The sequence below is a fragment of the Macrobrachium rosenbergii genome, chromosome 35 (genome assembly GCF_040412425.1).
Source record: "Macrobrachium rosenbergii isolate ZJJX-2024 chromosome 35, ASM4041242v1, whole genome shotgun sequence".
NCBI lineage: Eukaryota > Metazoa > Arthropoda > Malacostraca > Decapoda > Palaemonidae > Macrobrachium > Macrobrachium rosenbergii.
In genome coordinates this window covers 1,577,036-1,594,439 of record NC_089775.1, presented here as the reverse complement: position 1 = coordinate 1,594,439, position 17,404 = coordinate 1,577,036, and the positions used below count along the sequence as shown (strand labels likewise).

The following is a 17,404-nucleotide window of genomic DNA, read 5'->3' as shown; positions in this document are numbered from 1 at the left end:
AATGAGGACCAGAACATAATATGGAGTGCCTAACCTCTTAACAGAGTGGCATTCCATGTTCTCTCAAGCAGCGATCAGACGTTTTCGCCCTAGGACAAGGGCATATGCCCTTAGTTCTGGGTATGAATTATGTGGGCACTTTCAATGCTGACATGTTCTAAGGTTTCAGGTGATGTTCGTCCAGCAAGGAGACTACCGTTCTTGAAAAAGGTGAATGAATTTGCAAAGACACTGTCTGAAAATCATTATCTTAAGGTCTTCTCTCAACAGACCAAGATGCCATCAAGTTGTCACACATTAGTAGGAGAAAGCCACGAACTCATAGACTTAATTGCACAGAATCATTATTTGACAGTCTGATATCAGACATTTGCAGATATGGAAAATGACAACCTCTGAGATTTTGTTGGCCACAAATGACAATCTGTAGGAAATTTTACTATCGCTGCACGGTACTGGTGAGTTTTTATATCTTTCTCCGAATGGGCAATTCTATGAGTAGAATTTTGAGCTCACTCATTGTGTATACACCAAAAACTATTAGAGTTTTCCATACATCTTTGATTTTAGCAGATTAAGCTGAGCCTAAACATGGCTTCAGCTGAATGAGGCATAGTAACAATGCTTCCATGAAATACTTCATCTCTAAGTCATCACTCGCGCAGAGAGAGAGAAATAATTACCTTTGTAATAGTTTAACCTAAGACACTGTGGTCAATAATTAGAGAAAAAATGTTAGTTCATTGTTTTATTAGCATCTCAGAAGAGAACTTAGGTTACCTAGGGGGGCGTATAAAAATGAAAAGGTCCTTGGCGTCTCGAGACAAAACTGGAAATCAAGAACACTGGCACTTCTGTGGCATATAAACATGGAAAAGTCTGTGGAACTCAGAAAAAACACTGGCACTTCAGTCCCTGACAGAAAGGCTTCACTGGAAGAGTTTGGCGTAGGCCCTCTTCTCCTTGTCGCGTTCCGCCTTGATTTTGTTGATGACTGCGGCGAGTTCCTTGGCAATCCCCTTGTCTTCCGGTTCCAGCTGCCGGGCTTTCTCCAGGTCCTTCCTGGCCATGTCCAGGTCTTTGATGAGGTGGTAGGCCTGTCCGCGGCGGAAGTACGCCTTCGCGTTGGATTCGTCCATCTCGATCGCCTGTCGAGATAGTTTGGAAGTTAAGTACGAACAAATGACATGAATTTGCTGATCTCATCGTTTGATGCAAACTGGTTATGCTTGAAAAATTTCTACAGAAGCTTGAATGTAGACGCCACCTTTCAAACCATTCTACACACATTCAGCGTTTGTAAGTAGGGTGGTGTCTGCGTATAATGTATCGGTAAATATAATTTTAGCTGTATTTTTTTATCAATCATGGAGTACATTTATATTCATGCATTCTGGTACTTTAAATATTATACAAGAACCTAAGTTCATTTTGACAGGAATATTTCAGAAACTTGAGGAAACATTACCAGAAATTCCATAGTTACACAAGACAATACTGATGCAATTTACAATAAAATGCATTCGTAGCAAATAGCAAAGCTTACAACTGCAATGGAATGGAATATAGAATTGTAGTCGATCAATTTGCATGCATTTTTTACTTCTACAATCATCTGATTCTGCATTTTAAATCTTGTTGCAAACCACTCATTCAACAAAGAAAAATAGCAGATTTGAAAAGTAATTTGTATTTTTCCTAACATACAAACTTAATTCCTTACATAGGGATGTGTATTGGAAAAATACCCATCTCTGTGTAAAAATCAAAGGTTTGTATTTGTGTAGGAACAAACAAGAAGAACTATTATTATTATTATGTATTCAAATGAACCCCACAGGGGCCACTGACTTGAAATTCAAGCTTCCAAAGAATATGGTGCTCATTAGGATGTAGGGGAAGGTATCGGGAAAAGAGATATCTCACTTTTTGAAAAGAAAAAATAAATTGAGATAAAAATGCAAAAGCATTTAAATCTGTGGTCCTTCAGCCTAACCGAGACAGTACTCGAGAGGACTTGAAAAGCTTACTTCGCTGCAATCTTGGATGCTTTTGTTGAAAATGCTGAGCTTCGTGCAGCACAGCGCGTGATTCAGAAGGCACGAGACGGCGAGGGTGTCGATGGCCTTCTCGTCCTCGTCGCTGAGTTCGTCCTCCCTCTCTCTTATCCTGCGTTTGGAAAGGGGCGAAAAAGGTTACTTGGAGATTATACAAAAGCTTAGCAAATATTAAAATCAAATTGCTTTTATTACTGTGCAGAAAAACTTGCTTTTTATACACTGTTCAACGAATCGAGAATTTTGCAGGAAGTCAGACCATTTCATATTTATGACCTTGCAGGAGTAAAGGTTCTTTGCAGTGTCTCCTAGAACCAGTTCTTCAAATTGAGCCTTACAATAATCTAGTAGACTCAGTGGTCTCGTTAAACTACTGAATACTAAATCTGATTCGTTTATTTTACAGATGCACCTGAAAATCTATTTGGCCTACACAAATTCTGCCACTAATTCCAACTTGTTTAACAATATTGTACAAAGATGAACTGTGTGCATAGATAATTACTTAAAATGCAAATTATTTGAGTTGAATCAGCAAAACTGCAAAAAGAAAACAAAATCACATGGGTATTGCAGCAAAACAAGCTATGGACCATGTGCAGTCAATAGTTCCATCAGCTTTGCTTATGCAAGGGAAACTGCGTGCCTTCAATTGCCCGTCAAAACTGTATATTAGTCTCTTGTCCATATATTTTATTTATTCCCAAACTTTAAACAGGATTACTTTCATAAACAACTGGAGTTTGTATTAATGCAAGCAACATCATCCAATCCCTCTTCGTTGCAATTTCATCGCGGCATTGCGCCGTCCCAGAAAAACCTACCTATCGATGTACAAGAGACTCTTTCGATATTTGTTGATGGCAACGTTGTACTCCTGTTTCTTGAAGACTATGTTCCCGGCGTCCTTTATGTCGCTCACAACTTTGAGTAACTGGTCCAGCTGGAAAGAGAAGGACGTCATTTTTTAAAGTTTTACAAGGACACATTATAAAGCTGTACCTTTATCCCACAAATCACTAAGGGGCATTTTATAACCGAGTCAATTCTGCCCTTGCATTCTTTAGTCAGAAGAGGATATAGGATTTAGGCTGAAAAGCCAAACGGTGGGACCCATTAAGTCATTCCATGCTGAGATGGAAATTGACGATAAAGATTGTTACGAGAGGGTCGCGGAAAGTAAGATGTAAGAGAGAATATGAACAGAGGTACGGTAAAAGGAATGAAAGGGGTTGCAGCTTGGGGTCAAAGAGACGTTGCGGAGAACCTCGAGTAATGCCTGCGCGAGGTGCATTGATGGCACTAACCCCCTACGGGGTAGGGCTATCAGTGCACCTTACTTTTTAATGCACCTCGCTAACTTTCCTCAACCCTCTCCTAATAAATTGTTTCATAGTGCAACTGGTGAGGTTTTCCTCCTGTTAAACCTTTCAAACCTCTCCACAGTCAGTTTCTGTTTCAGCGGCAAATGACTACATAAGTCCAAGCGGTTGGCCTCTGGCCTAAATTTTATGTTTCAAAAACAATTCAAATAAACACAAAGTAACCAATCTTCTGTAATTCTTCCGAACTACAATACCGTTATAGCCATAATGCAGATACTCACAGCGGTATTAACAAAGTCAAGATCCGAATCCTCCGGGTACTGGGGGTAAATGTCGCAGGTGCCATCGTCATCCATGATGCCGAACGACTGCCCAGGCTCGAACTGACCGCAGTCGTAAATCTCACATTTCTGTAAGGTCAGATTAGGGGGCTGTTACTCTCTGAATATGATGCCTGCTTGAAAGAGTTTAGGTAAACATTAAAACCTATATGCAAGTCAAAACATGGGTCTTTATTATGCCTTATTTCCGAAGGGACACCTTCCTTTACGTCTCATACTAACAACATATACAGTACGATAAAGCAGGTTATGAGGATATACAGTATAGTCTCTATAAGGTAAGAAAAAAATTGTATTTACTGTATTCCCAAGACTTCCATTAAAATTCCCTAAAGCAAAATTATTAAACTACAGCATCACATACAATTTTCCTTAACTACAAGTCTGAAAAGATGAGAAACCGAACCCTCTAACATCTTATAGACCACCTGGTAATGAATACGGGTGACACAAGAGCTACTTAACGAGGTACCTACCTCGATTGGCTTATCCCCATCCGTCTTGACCTTCTCGAGCGCCCTCACGACTCCCATCCCTTTGACGACCCTCCCGAAGACCACGTGCTTCCCGTTGAGATGCGGCGTGGCGTCCAGGGTGATGAAGAACTGAGAGCCGTTGGTGTTTGGGCCCGCGTTGGCCATGGACAGAATCCCGTGCGAGGTGTGTTTCAGCTCCAGGTTTTCGTCGTCGAACCTCTCGCCGTATATGCTCTCGCCGCCCGTTCCGTCGTGGTTGGTGAAGTCCCCTCCTTGGACCATGAAGTTCTCAATAACTGGGGAAAACAGGGGAACTATTATTGGAATGTTATTTCAAATTTAGATCAAACGCCAAGCATTGAGATCACTCAGCGCTGAAAAGGAAACGGGTAAAAAGGTTTTAAAGGTGTAACGGGGGAAATCCTCGCGGCTGCTCTATGAAACAATTGTTACAGGGGGTGGAAAGTAAGATAGAAGAAAGAGAATATGAACAGGGGAATGAATGGGGTTGCAGCTTGGGCCGAAGATTACAGATTATAAAGTAGTTTAATCAGACTGCAATGTCGTTTTTCCAGACCCTCAAAAAGCTTGCCTAAAGGAAAAATTCTTGAATGAAAATGGAAAATAAAGGCAGAGTAAATTTAAAGAACTTGGACAGCTTTATAAGAGACAACACAGAACAGAGAAGTAAAATAGAGGGTGGGACGCAGTGAAAAACCTTTATTACCATCTACAGGAACCTGAAAAAGAGGTAAGAAGTGCAGCCTATATATGGGGTCTATAGGGAACACTTTAAGGGAATCGTGGATATTGTACGCTGTATAAAACAACCTTAATAAATGCAACTTGTATTTTGCTTCTCAATAGTGAAATATCAATCAATCAAAATGAAGGTTGATTTGCATCGAGAATTTTAAATTTGACAAAATATTTCAGTTAACCCTTCGCTTACCGATGACATATATCAAACGTCATCCAAATTTAAGTCCTTCGCTTATTGATGACGTATCGAAACATCAAAAAAAGAAATTATTTATAGAATACATTCTTAAAATACTGCAAATTACAAAGCACTCTATTTGTAGGTTACAAAAGTTCACATAAATTAAAACTGCGCAGAAATCTTGACGTAAAGTTCAGTTCTTTACAGACAATAAAAGTAAACCACAATTGTTTTTAATCATGGATGATAGATTATAAAGCATTGAAAAAAAATTGCAACTTAAATTCTGGAAAACTTCAAAGCACAAACTTACTTCGGTGAAAAGTGGATCCTTTAAAATGCAGAGGATACCCTTTCGACCCCATGCCCTTCTCGCCCGTGCACAGCGCCCTGAAGTTTTCCGCCGTGCGAGGACATTTGTCGGCGAATAGCTCCAACACGATTCTCCCAACTGCAACGTCAGAGGAGAGATGATTAGTTTATCAAGAGTGATAAATTTATAAATATAAATCTTCCCTAACGGAGCCGTTGGAGCAAATAAAAAAAAAATCTGAAAAATCGACCCAAAAGACGCCTTCACACAGAGGTCAAGTTAGGAGAGGTCACTTGAAGTTCGCCTCGCTGAAATTGGCCATGGGCATCACCACCCTAACCTAACATGGGGCATCGTGCCCGACTAGGCAGGGGTGGGGTTTTGCCCCACTAGGGGTCAGGTTAGGGCAGGGGTGGGGTTTTGCCCCGAGGTCACCTGTCCTAGGGTGCCGTGACCTGACCTGACAAGACCAGAGTTCACCTGCCTAACCTGAATAAGGGTGATGCCCTGACCTGGCCAGGGGGGCTTGGACCCCCCACCACAAGTAAAACTACAACCACAATCCGTTGTTTTAATAGGCAATTTCGATTTCCTACATAAACCACAATCCCTTTGTTTTATTAAACAATCACCGTCTTCCTACATAAACCACAATCCCTTCGTTTTATTAAACAATCTCGATTTCCTACATAAACCACAATCCCTTCGTTTTATTAAACAATCACCGACTTCCTACATAAACCACAATCCCTTTGTTTTATTAAACAATCACCTACTTCCTACATAAACCACAATCCCTGTTTTATTAAACAATCACCGACTTCCTACATAAACCACAATCCCTGTTTTATTAAACAATCACCGACTTCCTACATAAACCACAATCCCTTCTATTTTATCAAACAATCTTGACTTCCTACATAAACCACAATCCTTTGTTTTATTAAACAATCACGACTTCCTACATAAACCACAATCCTTTGTTTTATCAAACAATCTCGACTTCCTACATAAACCCCATTACTTAAACCACAATCCCTTTGTTTTATCAAACAATCTCGACTTCCTACATAAACCACAATCCCTCTATTTAATTAGCACATTGGTTTATTAAACCAATCATAAAAAACCGGTATTCATAAATAATAAAGTTTGAAATAAAGAAAAATAATATTTGCCTTATATATTATTAGGAAAAACCATAAGATTTTGGTTAATTTTGGTTTATTAAACCGCAATCTTTTTGGTTTATTAAACCAATTCGTCAAATGACCCAAATTCCTAGAAAGAAATGAAGAAGTTTGACGTAAAAAAAAAAAAAAATACTGAACGTTTTGCCGGTAATTTATTACAAAAAAACTAAGTCCAGGTTTAACAAACCGGTTTATTAAACCAACCATAAAATAAACCAAATTCCTACAACAAAAAATTGAGGAAAATCTGAATAAAAAATAAGAAAAAATGAAAAATAAAAAGAAGTCTCCCTCACCATTCTCGTCCCCGATCCTGACGTCCATGAACACGTGCGGATTTCCGCTCTCGGGGGCGGCGCTCATGGCTGCGGACGGCGCGGAAACCTTCCCAGGTGAGGAGACGACGAGGAAATGTTCGGGGGAGATGGAGATGGAGGCCGGCGGCGTCGGAAACCTCTCGAAAAGCCTTCCTCCCGCAACAGAATTCGTGTTGCTTAGTAGTAGTAGTAGTAGTGTGGGGAAGCGAGGAGGTGTTACCTCTGTAACGGCTCTCTGTTGTGAGTTTGAGTTGCGTTTTTTTAGTGATTTTGGGTCGTTGATTCATTGAGTGTGTTTTTGAGTGTGTTTTATAATGATTTTGAGTCATTGAGTGTGTTTTTGAGTGGCTTTTGTAATGATTTTGAGTCATTGACTCACTGAGTGTGTTTTTGAGTGGGTTTTTTACTGATGATTTTGAGTCATTGATTCATTGAGTGTGTTTTTGAGTGGCTTTTATAATGATTTTGAGTCATTGAGTGTGTTTTTTGAGTGGCTTTTTAATGATTTTGAGTCATTGACCGACTGAGTGTGTTTTTGAGTGGGTTTTTTTACTGATGATTTTGAGTCATTGATTCATTGAGTGTGTTTTTGAGTGGCTTTTATAATGATTTTGAGTCATTGAGTGTGTTTTTGAGTGGCTTTTTTAATGATTTCGAGTCATTGACCAACTGAGTGTGTTTTTGAGTGGGTTTTTTACTGATGATTTTGAGTCATTGACTCATTGAGTGTGAGTTTGAGTGGCTTTTATAATGATTTTGAATCATTGACTCATTGGGTGTGAGTTTAAGTGGCTTTTTAAATAATGATTTTGAGCCACTGACTTATTGAGTATGTTTTTATAAGTGTTTTTTTCTCTTTAAGTGTGTTTTTATAAGTGTTTTTCTCTTTAAGTGTGTTTTTATAAGTGTTTTTTCCTCTTTAAGCGTTTGTATAAGTGTTTTTCTTCATTAAGTGTGTTTTTATGTGTTATAACAATGGGAAAAGTAAAAAATCAATTATAGAATATTAATAATTAATAAAAAATCAAATAATTACCTGAATAAATACCCGACATTCGAGTATGAGTGAAGAATTGAATTGGGGGGACTCCATTTTGAGCTAATAATACTAATTCTTCACTTTTCTGAATGAAATCAATTTAAAAATCACATAAATAATTAAAATAATTAAATTTAATTACATTTTATGGGAAAATAAATAACAAATGAAATAATTACGGGAATAAATAACAATAAATAACCGACCTTCGAGTATCATAAATCACCAATTTATTAATTTTCCATCGTAAATTAATTTCAAATTTAATTAAATAAATATAATTACTTAATTTAATTATCTTTAATGGAAAATAAATAACGAATGAAATAATTACGGGAATAAATAACCAGAATTCGAGTCTCAATGAAGAATTAAATCACGTTTGTAAACATTGCGATTTACACTTTCCGTCAGCGGTTAGGATTTAGTATTATCTCTCGAGGTCTTATATTATTATCATTTATTATATATTAATTATGATAATTATAGGAATGATAATGATAAGATATGATAATTGATAATAAATAAATTGAAATTATTGTTAATAATTAAGGTTTATGGCGACAATTCCACGAAATTAAAGAACGATGTAATACGTCAATTCTACACCAAAATCCTCATAAAATAACGAATATATCGAAAAATATCATCATATTTTGGAATAAAAACCTAAAATAAATAAAAATAAACCACTTAAACCCAAAAAAAACCGAAAAAACAACAGAAATCCGAAGAAAAACACCAAAAACCCAAAGAGAAACAACACCAAAATCCCCACCACCGAAAGAAGTTTGTTATTGTTTTCCTTCGTGGAATCTGACCCTCGGCCGAAATCGCCCTTATTTAGGCCTCGATTTTGGGACGTTGGCCCACCCGGGCCTAGATTTTCGAAGGCAGAACAACAGGTATGGCTTTAATGGAGTCTATTTTAGGCTATTTATGTCTTAATTTGGTTTATTTAGGCGGCAACGAGGTGATATATGAGCGGCCATATCGGGCGGTAGGCCTACGTGGATGGAGGTGACGTAGGCCTATATTATCGACATTTATGATTTTTATTTAATTTGTTTTAGCCTATTTAAACCTTTTACGTATCTATTTATTCTATTTAAGTGGTATTGAGGTGATGTATTAAGAGATCTATCGGGAAATAGGCCTGTGTCGGTATATGGTGACGTAGGCCTATGCCTTATCCCATAGGCCTACCATTGACCGAGGACGATTAGGCCTATTCCTCATCATTTTTGGGATTAGACCTTTTTAACCTTTTAGGCTTAGTCTCATATATTATTCTCAGGCAAGATTTGTTCATTTTCAGGTAGAACTAGCCTAAGTATCAGCTCTAAGTCGGGTATTACGTTGGATACAAACTTTTTCTATTTTTTGTAGTTTTTTGGTCAATTATCAAGAATTAGTTGACTGTAATTAACCCCGTAATTAACCTCAGAACTGATTATATAGTTGCTATCGCATATGTGCAGTTATTGGGGAAGTTTTGGTCAAAAGCGGGGTTTCCTTCACTGGGGGTGTCTGCCCCCGCCTAGGTAACGCGGCCTACTAGGTTAGGTTAGGTAGGGTACGTTAGATTACCATGGCTCATTTTATGATAGATTTCTTTAGCCAGTCCCCAATGTCTCTCGTATCCGCGGAACCGTTCCGTGCGGTCCGTGCGGAGCTGGTACTCAGAAATGCCAATTTTCATGGCCTATTTAACCTGACCTTGGTTATCCTGACCTTGAACATACCTTAATAGGCTATAATTAGGCTGTCATGCTCATATAGGCTGGGCTACTACTAGGCCTGGTGTGTGACGCAGCCGCTGTCCTCGGGAGTCAGATTTAGATTGAGAGTAATGAGAAAAATGCGCTAGAATTCATCCGGAGTGTCGCGGAGGCGCTCTCGCCCGTCCGGCGAACCTCATGAAGACGTAATGAGAGAAATTAATGGGAGAGAATGTCGACGCATAAGTGTAATGAGAGAAGAGGAGGTAGAAGTAGGAAAAGGAGATATAAGTAGGAATTAATGCTGTGCATATAACAGTAATAAGGAGTAATAAACCTCGTTCAGTTTAGGCGATAAATAATATTTAATAAGATTGAATAAATATAACTGATGACAAATAAACTGATAAGTAATTCGTGTCATATGATTGACAACAAACAATAACGAATAAAGTTGAATAAACTTAATAAGAATGAATGACAAACTAATAAATACACCAATAAAACAGTTTTGTCATTTGTTTCATAACAGATCACGAAGATGAGCCAGATAGATTCGTGTCCGTCTACGCCGGGGAGCATGGCCCTGGAGGTCTTGGAGAACGACAACAGCGTCTTCAAGAAGCCGATGTTGCCGCCCCCGAGGAAGAGGAAAAAAGTACTGGACGAGGACACTTACGTGAAGGTGAGATCTACTCAAGGTTTTTTTTCAGTTTAGTCACTTATATTCTCTACAATTTTCAGTAAATGTATTTATGTAAATACTTTCATATGTAAGGACTGTATACTATTGATTTTGCAGTTGTACGAATATTGAATTTTGGATAGTATATATTAAAAAGTTTTATATGTATGCAAATCCTTGCTTTACAGTGAATGTTTCTGTAGTTCCGTTTGGTCTGTGTGAAGATTAAATGGAATTCTGACATTGGTTTTTTTTTTTTTTTTGTGGTAATACAAATTAGAACCTATTGTCTTTTAGTGTAACTTATCAATTTTAGACCTGTAGGTTAATAAGTTTACTTTTTAACTTCAGACCGGTAGGTATTATTCTGTAAAGTTTGGAAGACTTAGATAATCAAAGGTAGTATGATATTATAACCCAAAGATATTATGATCATTTTCCTTTAAATGTATATTAAGATTGGAGGAAAATGCCAGCATTATACGCAACATTCACATGGAAAAGTAATTTTACTCAATGTTTTTTATGATATTTTATACTAATAGGTATATAGAACAGCTGTAGGTAACATCGAATCCATAAATGAAATTGTGTTCACTTTTCAGGAAGTAGAGAGAATTATCGAAAGGGACTTCTTCCCCGACCTCGAAGATCTGAAAGAAAAAGTCGAGTTCTTGGAGGCTAAAGAAGCTAACGACATCAACAAGCTAAGAGAATTTTACTCCAAATACTCCAGCGGGAAAGACTCTGCATTCCGAAACGTAGAAGACAGTCCGGCGACCTTCGAAACGCCGGTAGCAAACAGTGGGGACGCAACTCCGTTGATAGGCAGTGCTCGAAGCCTGCCCAAGTCTTCTTGCAATGCAAAGGAGAGTGCGACAGATAAAGACGGCGCTTCCGACAGCTCCAAGATATCGCTGGACGAATTTCTTGACTCCCACACGAGTGAGGATAACGAGAGCTTCGAACAGTTGATGGAGAAAAACGAAGCAAAATTTAGGTTGAAGGTGAGTGTAACTATTATCGTTTTGTATAGTATGAGCCCAGTATGGGTTACCGCTGCTTAAAGTTTTTCCTGCAAGCTAAAGGTTCTTTTCAAATGTCCAAATGCTTCTTCAACTTACTCCAGTTCTAATTTTAATTTAAGATGAATCCATCAGGCTACAACTGGCATCTTTCAAGCTTTAATAGCTTGCAATCCCATTCTTTGAGATAGTGATGATGACACCTATAAAGATTAATGATCAAGATAAGGTATACAAAAGCACTATTTGACATGCATACACAAAAATAATCATTACTGAAGTATATTTCTGGACTAAATTTTAGCTTCAATGTGTAATTATTGTATCAGTAATATCTCATTCTTCGTACCCAGCACGCCTGGATGTTCGAAGCAGAAGAGAAGCACAATGAGGACCACACGCCGAACTTGAGTCTTCCAACGGTCGAGCAGCGGGAGGAAGCCTCGCGACTGGCCATCACGGGAACCTCGCTCCAGAACGACTCCAGGCCCAAGCAAGTGGAAAACTGGAAATTCAAAACATTCAACTCAGTCATGTTTGTACCTGATGGTGAGTGTCGAGGAATGTCCAAGGTTTTATTTTTTGTCTGCCTTCAGATCTTAAAAACTGCTGAGGCTAGAGGGCTGCAAATTGGTATGTTGATCATCCACCCTCCAATCATGAAACATATCAAATTGCAGCCCTCTAGCCTCAGTGGTTTTCATGTTATTTAAGGTTCAATGTTAGCCACAATCGTGCGTCTGGCAACGATATACGATAGGCCACCACCGGCCATGGTTAAAGTTTCATGGGCCACGGCTCATACAGCATTATCCCAAGACCACCGAAAGATAAATCTATTTCGGTGTCCTTGATTATACGCTGTAGCAGCTGTACAGAAAACTCAATTGTGCCAAAGAAACTTCGGTGCATTTTTTACTTGTTTTTTTATGAAAAGCAAATTTAATGTTTATAGGTACAGTATTGGTTCAAAATGCAAATGCAGTTTTGTAGGTATTTGCATTTATAATTTTATAGATACTGTTGAAATTGTCCTGTGTACAGTACATACAACAAGTTATCCTCTATCTGTGTATATGTTGATTCTGTAGACCAGTGTGGCAGGATAAATCACAGGCAGACGTAAAACTGTGACTTTATCTCAGAGATCCGATCCACCAGGTGCCTACATCATGATCTTTCGCTTGGTCTTCCCGCACACCATAAACACAAACAAACATAAACAATCGACGAGCCCATAGCACAACGTTGTGCATAAGTTTTCTGAACAGAGTTAAAAGTATTCACAGGACTTTATAATCAAATCACAAAAAACATAAGAACTTTAAACTTATGAAGTTTAAACGTAACCTGATATCATGTACTATGCTCCCATAGAAGAAATATTCCATATGAACATTCCAGTCCTGATTTGGAGCGGTGATGCGACTGGTAATCAGTTGTGAAACTGATTTTCAGCAATCTATGTGGTTGTTGAAAGGTATTTTATATCTGGCCAGATATATAAAGAAATTATTATTCACTATAAGGTTACTTTGTTTAATTGGTAGTTTAATGAATGAGTCATATACAAATTTACATTTTTGGCAAGTGTCCCATTTTCCAGGATGTTTTGTGAATTAGATTCAGGTGAAATCTTTGTTGATAATCTTTTGCCAAAGCTCATTCTTCTTTAGTGTTAATGATAATCTTGTGCCAAAGCTCATTCTTCTTTAGTGTTAAATTGAATATGCATCTTAAGTTCAAGAAACCATCTTATGAAAAGACTAAAAATATTTGTTGTAGCTTTTATTTTGTTCTAGAATTTCCAGATGATTGCCATTTTGTTCGAGAACGTCCATTGGACCACAATTTGTGCTCTGTTCGTCGTACATAAATCGAATTCATTTCTGTGATTGCAGGAGTGCCGATTTCCCGCACGAAGAGCATAGAGGCCGCGAAACAGAAGAAGCGAGAGGTGAATTTATCCAACACGCGGTACGAAAACAACCCGTTCACCGAGACGTTAAGCCAAGCGGCCATGATGGAAGCGTCGGCCGTTCAGGCCAGCAAGAGGGAGGGAAAAGTTGGCGTAGATGGTGAGTATCGTTTCTTCTCGGTACGGTCGACCCCTGCCTATTCGAGGTTCCCGATTCACGGACTGTGTTTTCCTCCTGGTACACTTTTTAAACCTCTTACTCTCAATTCTAAATTGTATATTCTATCTATCTATCTAACATCTATCTATCTATCCATCTTTCTGTACTACTCAGCAGCTTCTTCAGTGAGTCTGACCATCAGGAAAAGATAAAGGGTTCAGTGGCAGACCCTGGTGGACACCAGACATTTATTTCAAGACCCTATGACATTCTTTGTACTATCTTCACCACTGATTTGATATCAAGATATTGTGATGTCCCTTACCTAGCAAGTTATCTGATATCATCTCCTTTGTAATGTCCATCTAATTGCTTGTCTTGGTTTCGAAATGTCCATAGATGTCTGATATCATACAAATTCTTCCCATTTGCATAGTAATTCTGTAGGTCTCTCATTTTAGCAACCTTCGGTCTTTACATAGAGATGACAGAGGCAGCAGATCTGGGAGAAAACACAAAACAAAAAAGTAGACAGCATTCGAGCAGACAACTGCTGAGATGCATTCACATGACGGCCGCTGAAAGCAAAGTAGTTAATGACCTTGTACGAAAAAGTTAAACGACAATTCTAGCTTGCGTTCGCATTAGGAAAAATACAAATTACTTTAAATATTCGCTACATTTTTCTCGATTCTGATTTCAGGGAAGGAGCTCGGGAAAGACACTCCGAAGTTTAACGGGTACAGTTTCGTAACTGCCCCGTCTCCGGTGCCTGGGGTCGACGCTTCTCCCCTGATGACGTGGGGTGAAGTCGACGGAACTCCAATACAGCTGGATGGGAATCAGACGCCTCTCTTGAAGCGACACACGCCGGGACCTTCGTACAGAATACCAAAAGTGCCTAACAGGTTTGGATCTATGTTATAGACTTATTTACCTTCTAATGAATTTGTTTTTTTACTTACTTAGCTTCAAAACTGAAGGGGGGAAAATGAATTAGTTTCCAGACCGTTCTTCTTAGCTAACGATAAATTTAAAGAGGATTAGTTGTTCCTTTTCCATGGCGATGGAAGAAGGTGGTTTTAGTAACTTTTTGCATTTGTAATCATTTGGATTCAATAATACTTTAGAACCTCTCTCTCTCTTTCCATCAAAAGATTATCATTGAAATCCATTTTGATTGGAACACAAAAACCATTTCCCCACCTCACTGGGACGTAGGTTATTTGGTTCCCTTGGCTATATGGCTATAAGCAGAATATGAATTTGTCATCTGGCAGCCCAAGTTAAAGAAATATTATCAATCATTTTCGTATGTTGTTCGTAAGCCCATTTCGTCTTCACAGTTTGGTAATAAAATCAAATTCGAAACAGCAGAATGGTTCCTTTCTTTTACATGAACTCTTTAAAACTTTTCGGTCATCCAAAATGTAATTATAAAAACCTTTTGTTTCGCTTTATAAAATACTATATTTTTTAAAAAATAATATTTTGGAAATTAATGTATGAGATAAATTAACTCGAGCAGGATCCAAGAACTAGTGGGATAAAGTAACCGTTGTCAGATATTGTGAAAGTGTTTTTGTTGTTTAAAAAGATTTATCTTTGGTCAAGTAATTCTTTACAGTTAAGTGACAATCAAGTTTACTGGAAAGATTGATTTATGAATGATTAAGTAGCCAAGATATAGTGTGATGGTTTGAAGATGTAGCGAGGATTGGATATAAAAATGGCAGGATTATGTAACAAAACATACATGTGGCAGGATGTCACCTTGTAAAGGGAAGCATTAAATGAAAATATTCGTGAAGATTTATTATTATTATTATTATTATTATTATTATTATTATTATTATTATTCAGAGGATAAATCCTACTTATGGAACAAGCCCACCAAAGGGGCGATTGACGTAACGATGAATTAAAAACGAGAATAGTTTAGGGCAGCAATGAACCAACGATCCTCTTGCCGTTCCAGGGACCGACTAGGACACATGCTAGCCGAACAGGTCAGCCTGAGGCATCGCAACAAGAAGTCCAAGGCCGTGTCTGCGGCCCGATCGAGCTTGGGCACGCCGTCGAACAAGCCGGCCAGCACTCGACGTCCGAGAGGGTCACCTCCATGTCTCCGGCCGCGCAGAGACTCCTCAGCTCCAACCTCGGGGTCAGGCACAGAACGGACAAAGCCTTGCGGCAGTCCTACACGCCCTCGCCGCTGACCAGGCTGGGCTCGAACACCCCGGGCGCCATGATGCCCGGCTACGCCCTCACCCCGGACGCAGCCAGCCTGCCGTCAGTCACGCCCAAGAGACGGGGGCCCAAGAAACAGCCCAAGAATCTTCCCGTTGCAGGCGACAGGGAAGCGGCCGTCAGTCTGACGGATAACCTCTTGGATTTGCCGAAAAGACCCTTCACCGGTACGGGCAAGCCCGACCGCGGCGGGGAAACGAGGAAGTGCGCCGCAGATTTCTTCTGATGCCTTGCGACTCAAGTTCAACTGTATCACGATACAAATATCATCACGTTATATCGCAGATCCTCTTATCCCTTGCAGGGAAAAAGTTCTTGATATAAAGACGGTTTCTTGTTGAATGTCAAGGCTAGTTTTTTACGTTAAGGAAAATGTTTGTTTTGGTTTAAATAAGTTAAATTCATTTTCAAAATGTTTAAGAAAGAATACTTACATTCTCACAAGATAATCAAAAGTTGTTTTTGACTTTAAAAAGAAATTTCTTTCTTAATATCAAAATGGAAAGTTTTCTTATTGAAACGAAGAAGTTCCTTCGTAATATAAGTGAAAGATCTGTTTAATATTAAAAGGGTAACTATTTGAATTTATGGAAATTAAAATTACTTTAAAAATTCTTGTACAAATCATGAATACGTACCAGGATATGTGTATGACGAGGTTGTACTGTATGTATCAAAAAATATCTTCCAATGATAAACATATTCCATTAAGGTAATCTGTGCATTATTGCAATTATAATATCAGTGTTAATATGTAAATATGTGAAACTAAATAGTTATATTTATAATTGTTATTTAAGGAATAAAATAAAAATTGTGGTACATAGTCTCACAAAAAAAGGTAATCAAATGTGTGTTTAATACGCTCTTGGTTATAGAACTGTCGCGTATTCACGAAGAAACGTTTTTGTGAATGAATTTATATTTTTTTGCCACCTACCAAAGGTTAAAGATATATTTTTATCGCGTCAGGTCTTGTCTGACGGCAAATGTCGAGTTTTGGATACCAATTTCTTATTATTTTGTCAGGTTCTTCAATATTTCTGGTTTATCCAAGTATATTTCTACATTTTTAAAGAGTTACGTTTGGGTAAAATGTGTGCCTGTCCTTATCAAAGGCTTGAAAAGTGTCTCTTCTTAGTAAAGGGTTGAAAAGTGTGCCTGTTCATATTAAAGAACTTAAACTTCTTGAAAATTTATTCATCTTCTCAGATTAATCCTTAGCCAGGTCGCTGGTTTTAACGGACTTCATCCAGCAGTTTCTGTCCTGAACGGCTCATTTCATAACTGATTTGGAAAGATATATTACCCACGGATATTCTTCCCGACTTCAGCCCTCCCTGTTTAACCTGGCTTGGGACCAGCACTTGAGTTGGGCTAGCTTTCGGGCAGTGAAACCTCAATGACTGGATAAATCGAAAAGTATGTCTTCGTCAGTATCGTTCAAACTCGTTTGATGTACAGGTAAGCCATATTGAATCATCATTTTGTAAAATTTCATTGTTTTCATAAGCATAAGCAACATGGTACATAAATATCAGTAGTTTCTCCAGCAATCATAACTAGACTTCGTCCTTACAAAACTCAAATCTCTTCTTTGCCCAAAAAAGTATTATTAATCAAGTACCCCATTACCGTGAA

The 17,404-nt window shown here is 38.4% G+C and overlaps 2 protein-coding genes across 2 annotated transcripts; one reads left to right on the top strand and one right to left on the bottom strand.

Annotated features, from left to right (window-relative positions):
* Positions 1–733: 733 nt before the first annotated feature.
* Positions 734–7,168, bottom strand: LOC136856298 (peptidyl-prolyl cis-trans isomerase D-like). Its single transcript, XM_067134045.1, has 7 exons — positions 6,945–7,168; positions 5,456–5,593; positions 4,200–4,495; positions 3,664–3,792; positions 2,882–3,000; positions 2,031–2,169; positions 734–1,148 (listed from the first exon to the last, which is right to left on the bottom strand). The coding sequence occupies exons 1-7, from the start codon at positions 7,009–7,011 to the stop codon at positions 930–932; spliced, it is 1,107 nt and encodes a 368-aa protein (XP_066990146.1). The 5' UTR covers positions 7,012–7,168; the 3' UTR covers positions 734–929.
* A 1,628-nt stretch (positions 7,169–8,796) lies between these two features.
* On the top strand, positions 8,797–16,951 carry Es2 (ess-2 splicing factor homolog). The gene is made up of 7 exons (XM_067134042.1): positions 8,797–8,909; positions 10,258–10,410; positions 11,016–11,417; positions 11,789–11,984; positions 13,337–13,513; positions 14,217–14,421; positions 15,492–16,951. The coding sequence occupies exons 2-7, from the start codon at positions 10,267–10,269 to the stop codon at positions 15,730–15,732; spliced, it is 1,365 nt and encodes a 454-aa protein (XP_066990143.1). The 5' UTR covers positions 8,797–8,909; positions 10,258–10,266; the 3' UTR covers positions 15,733–16,951.
* Positions 16,952–17,404: the final 453 nt, after the last annotated feature.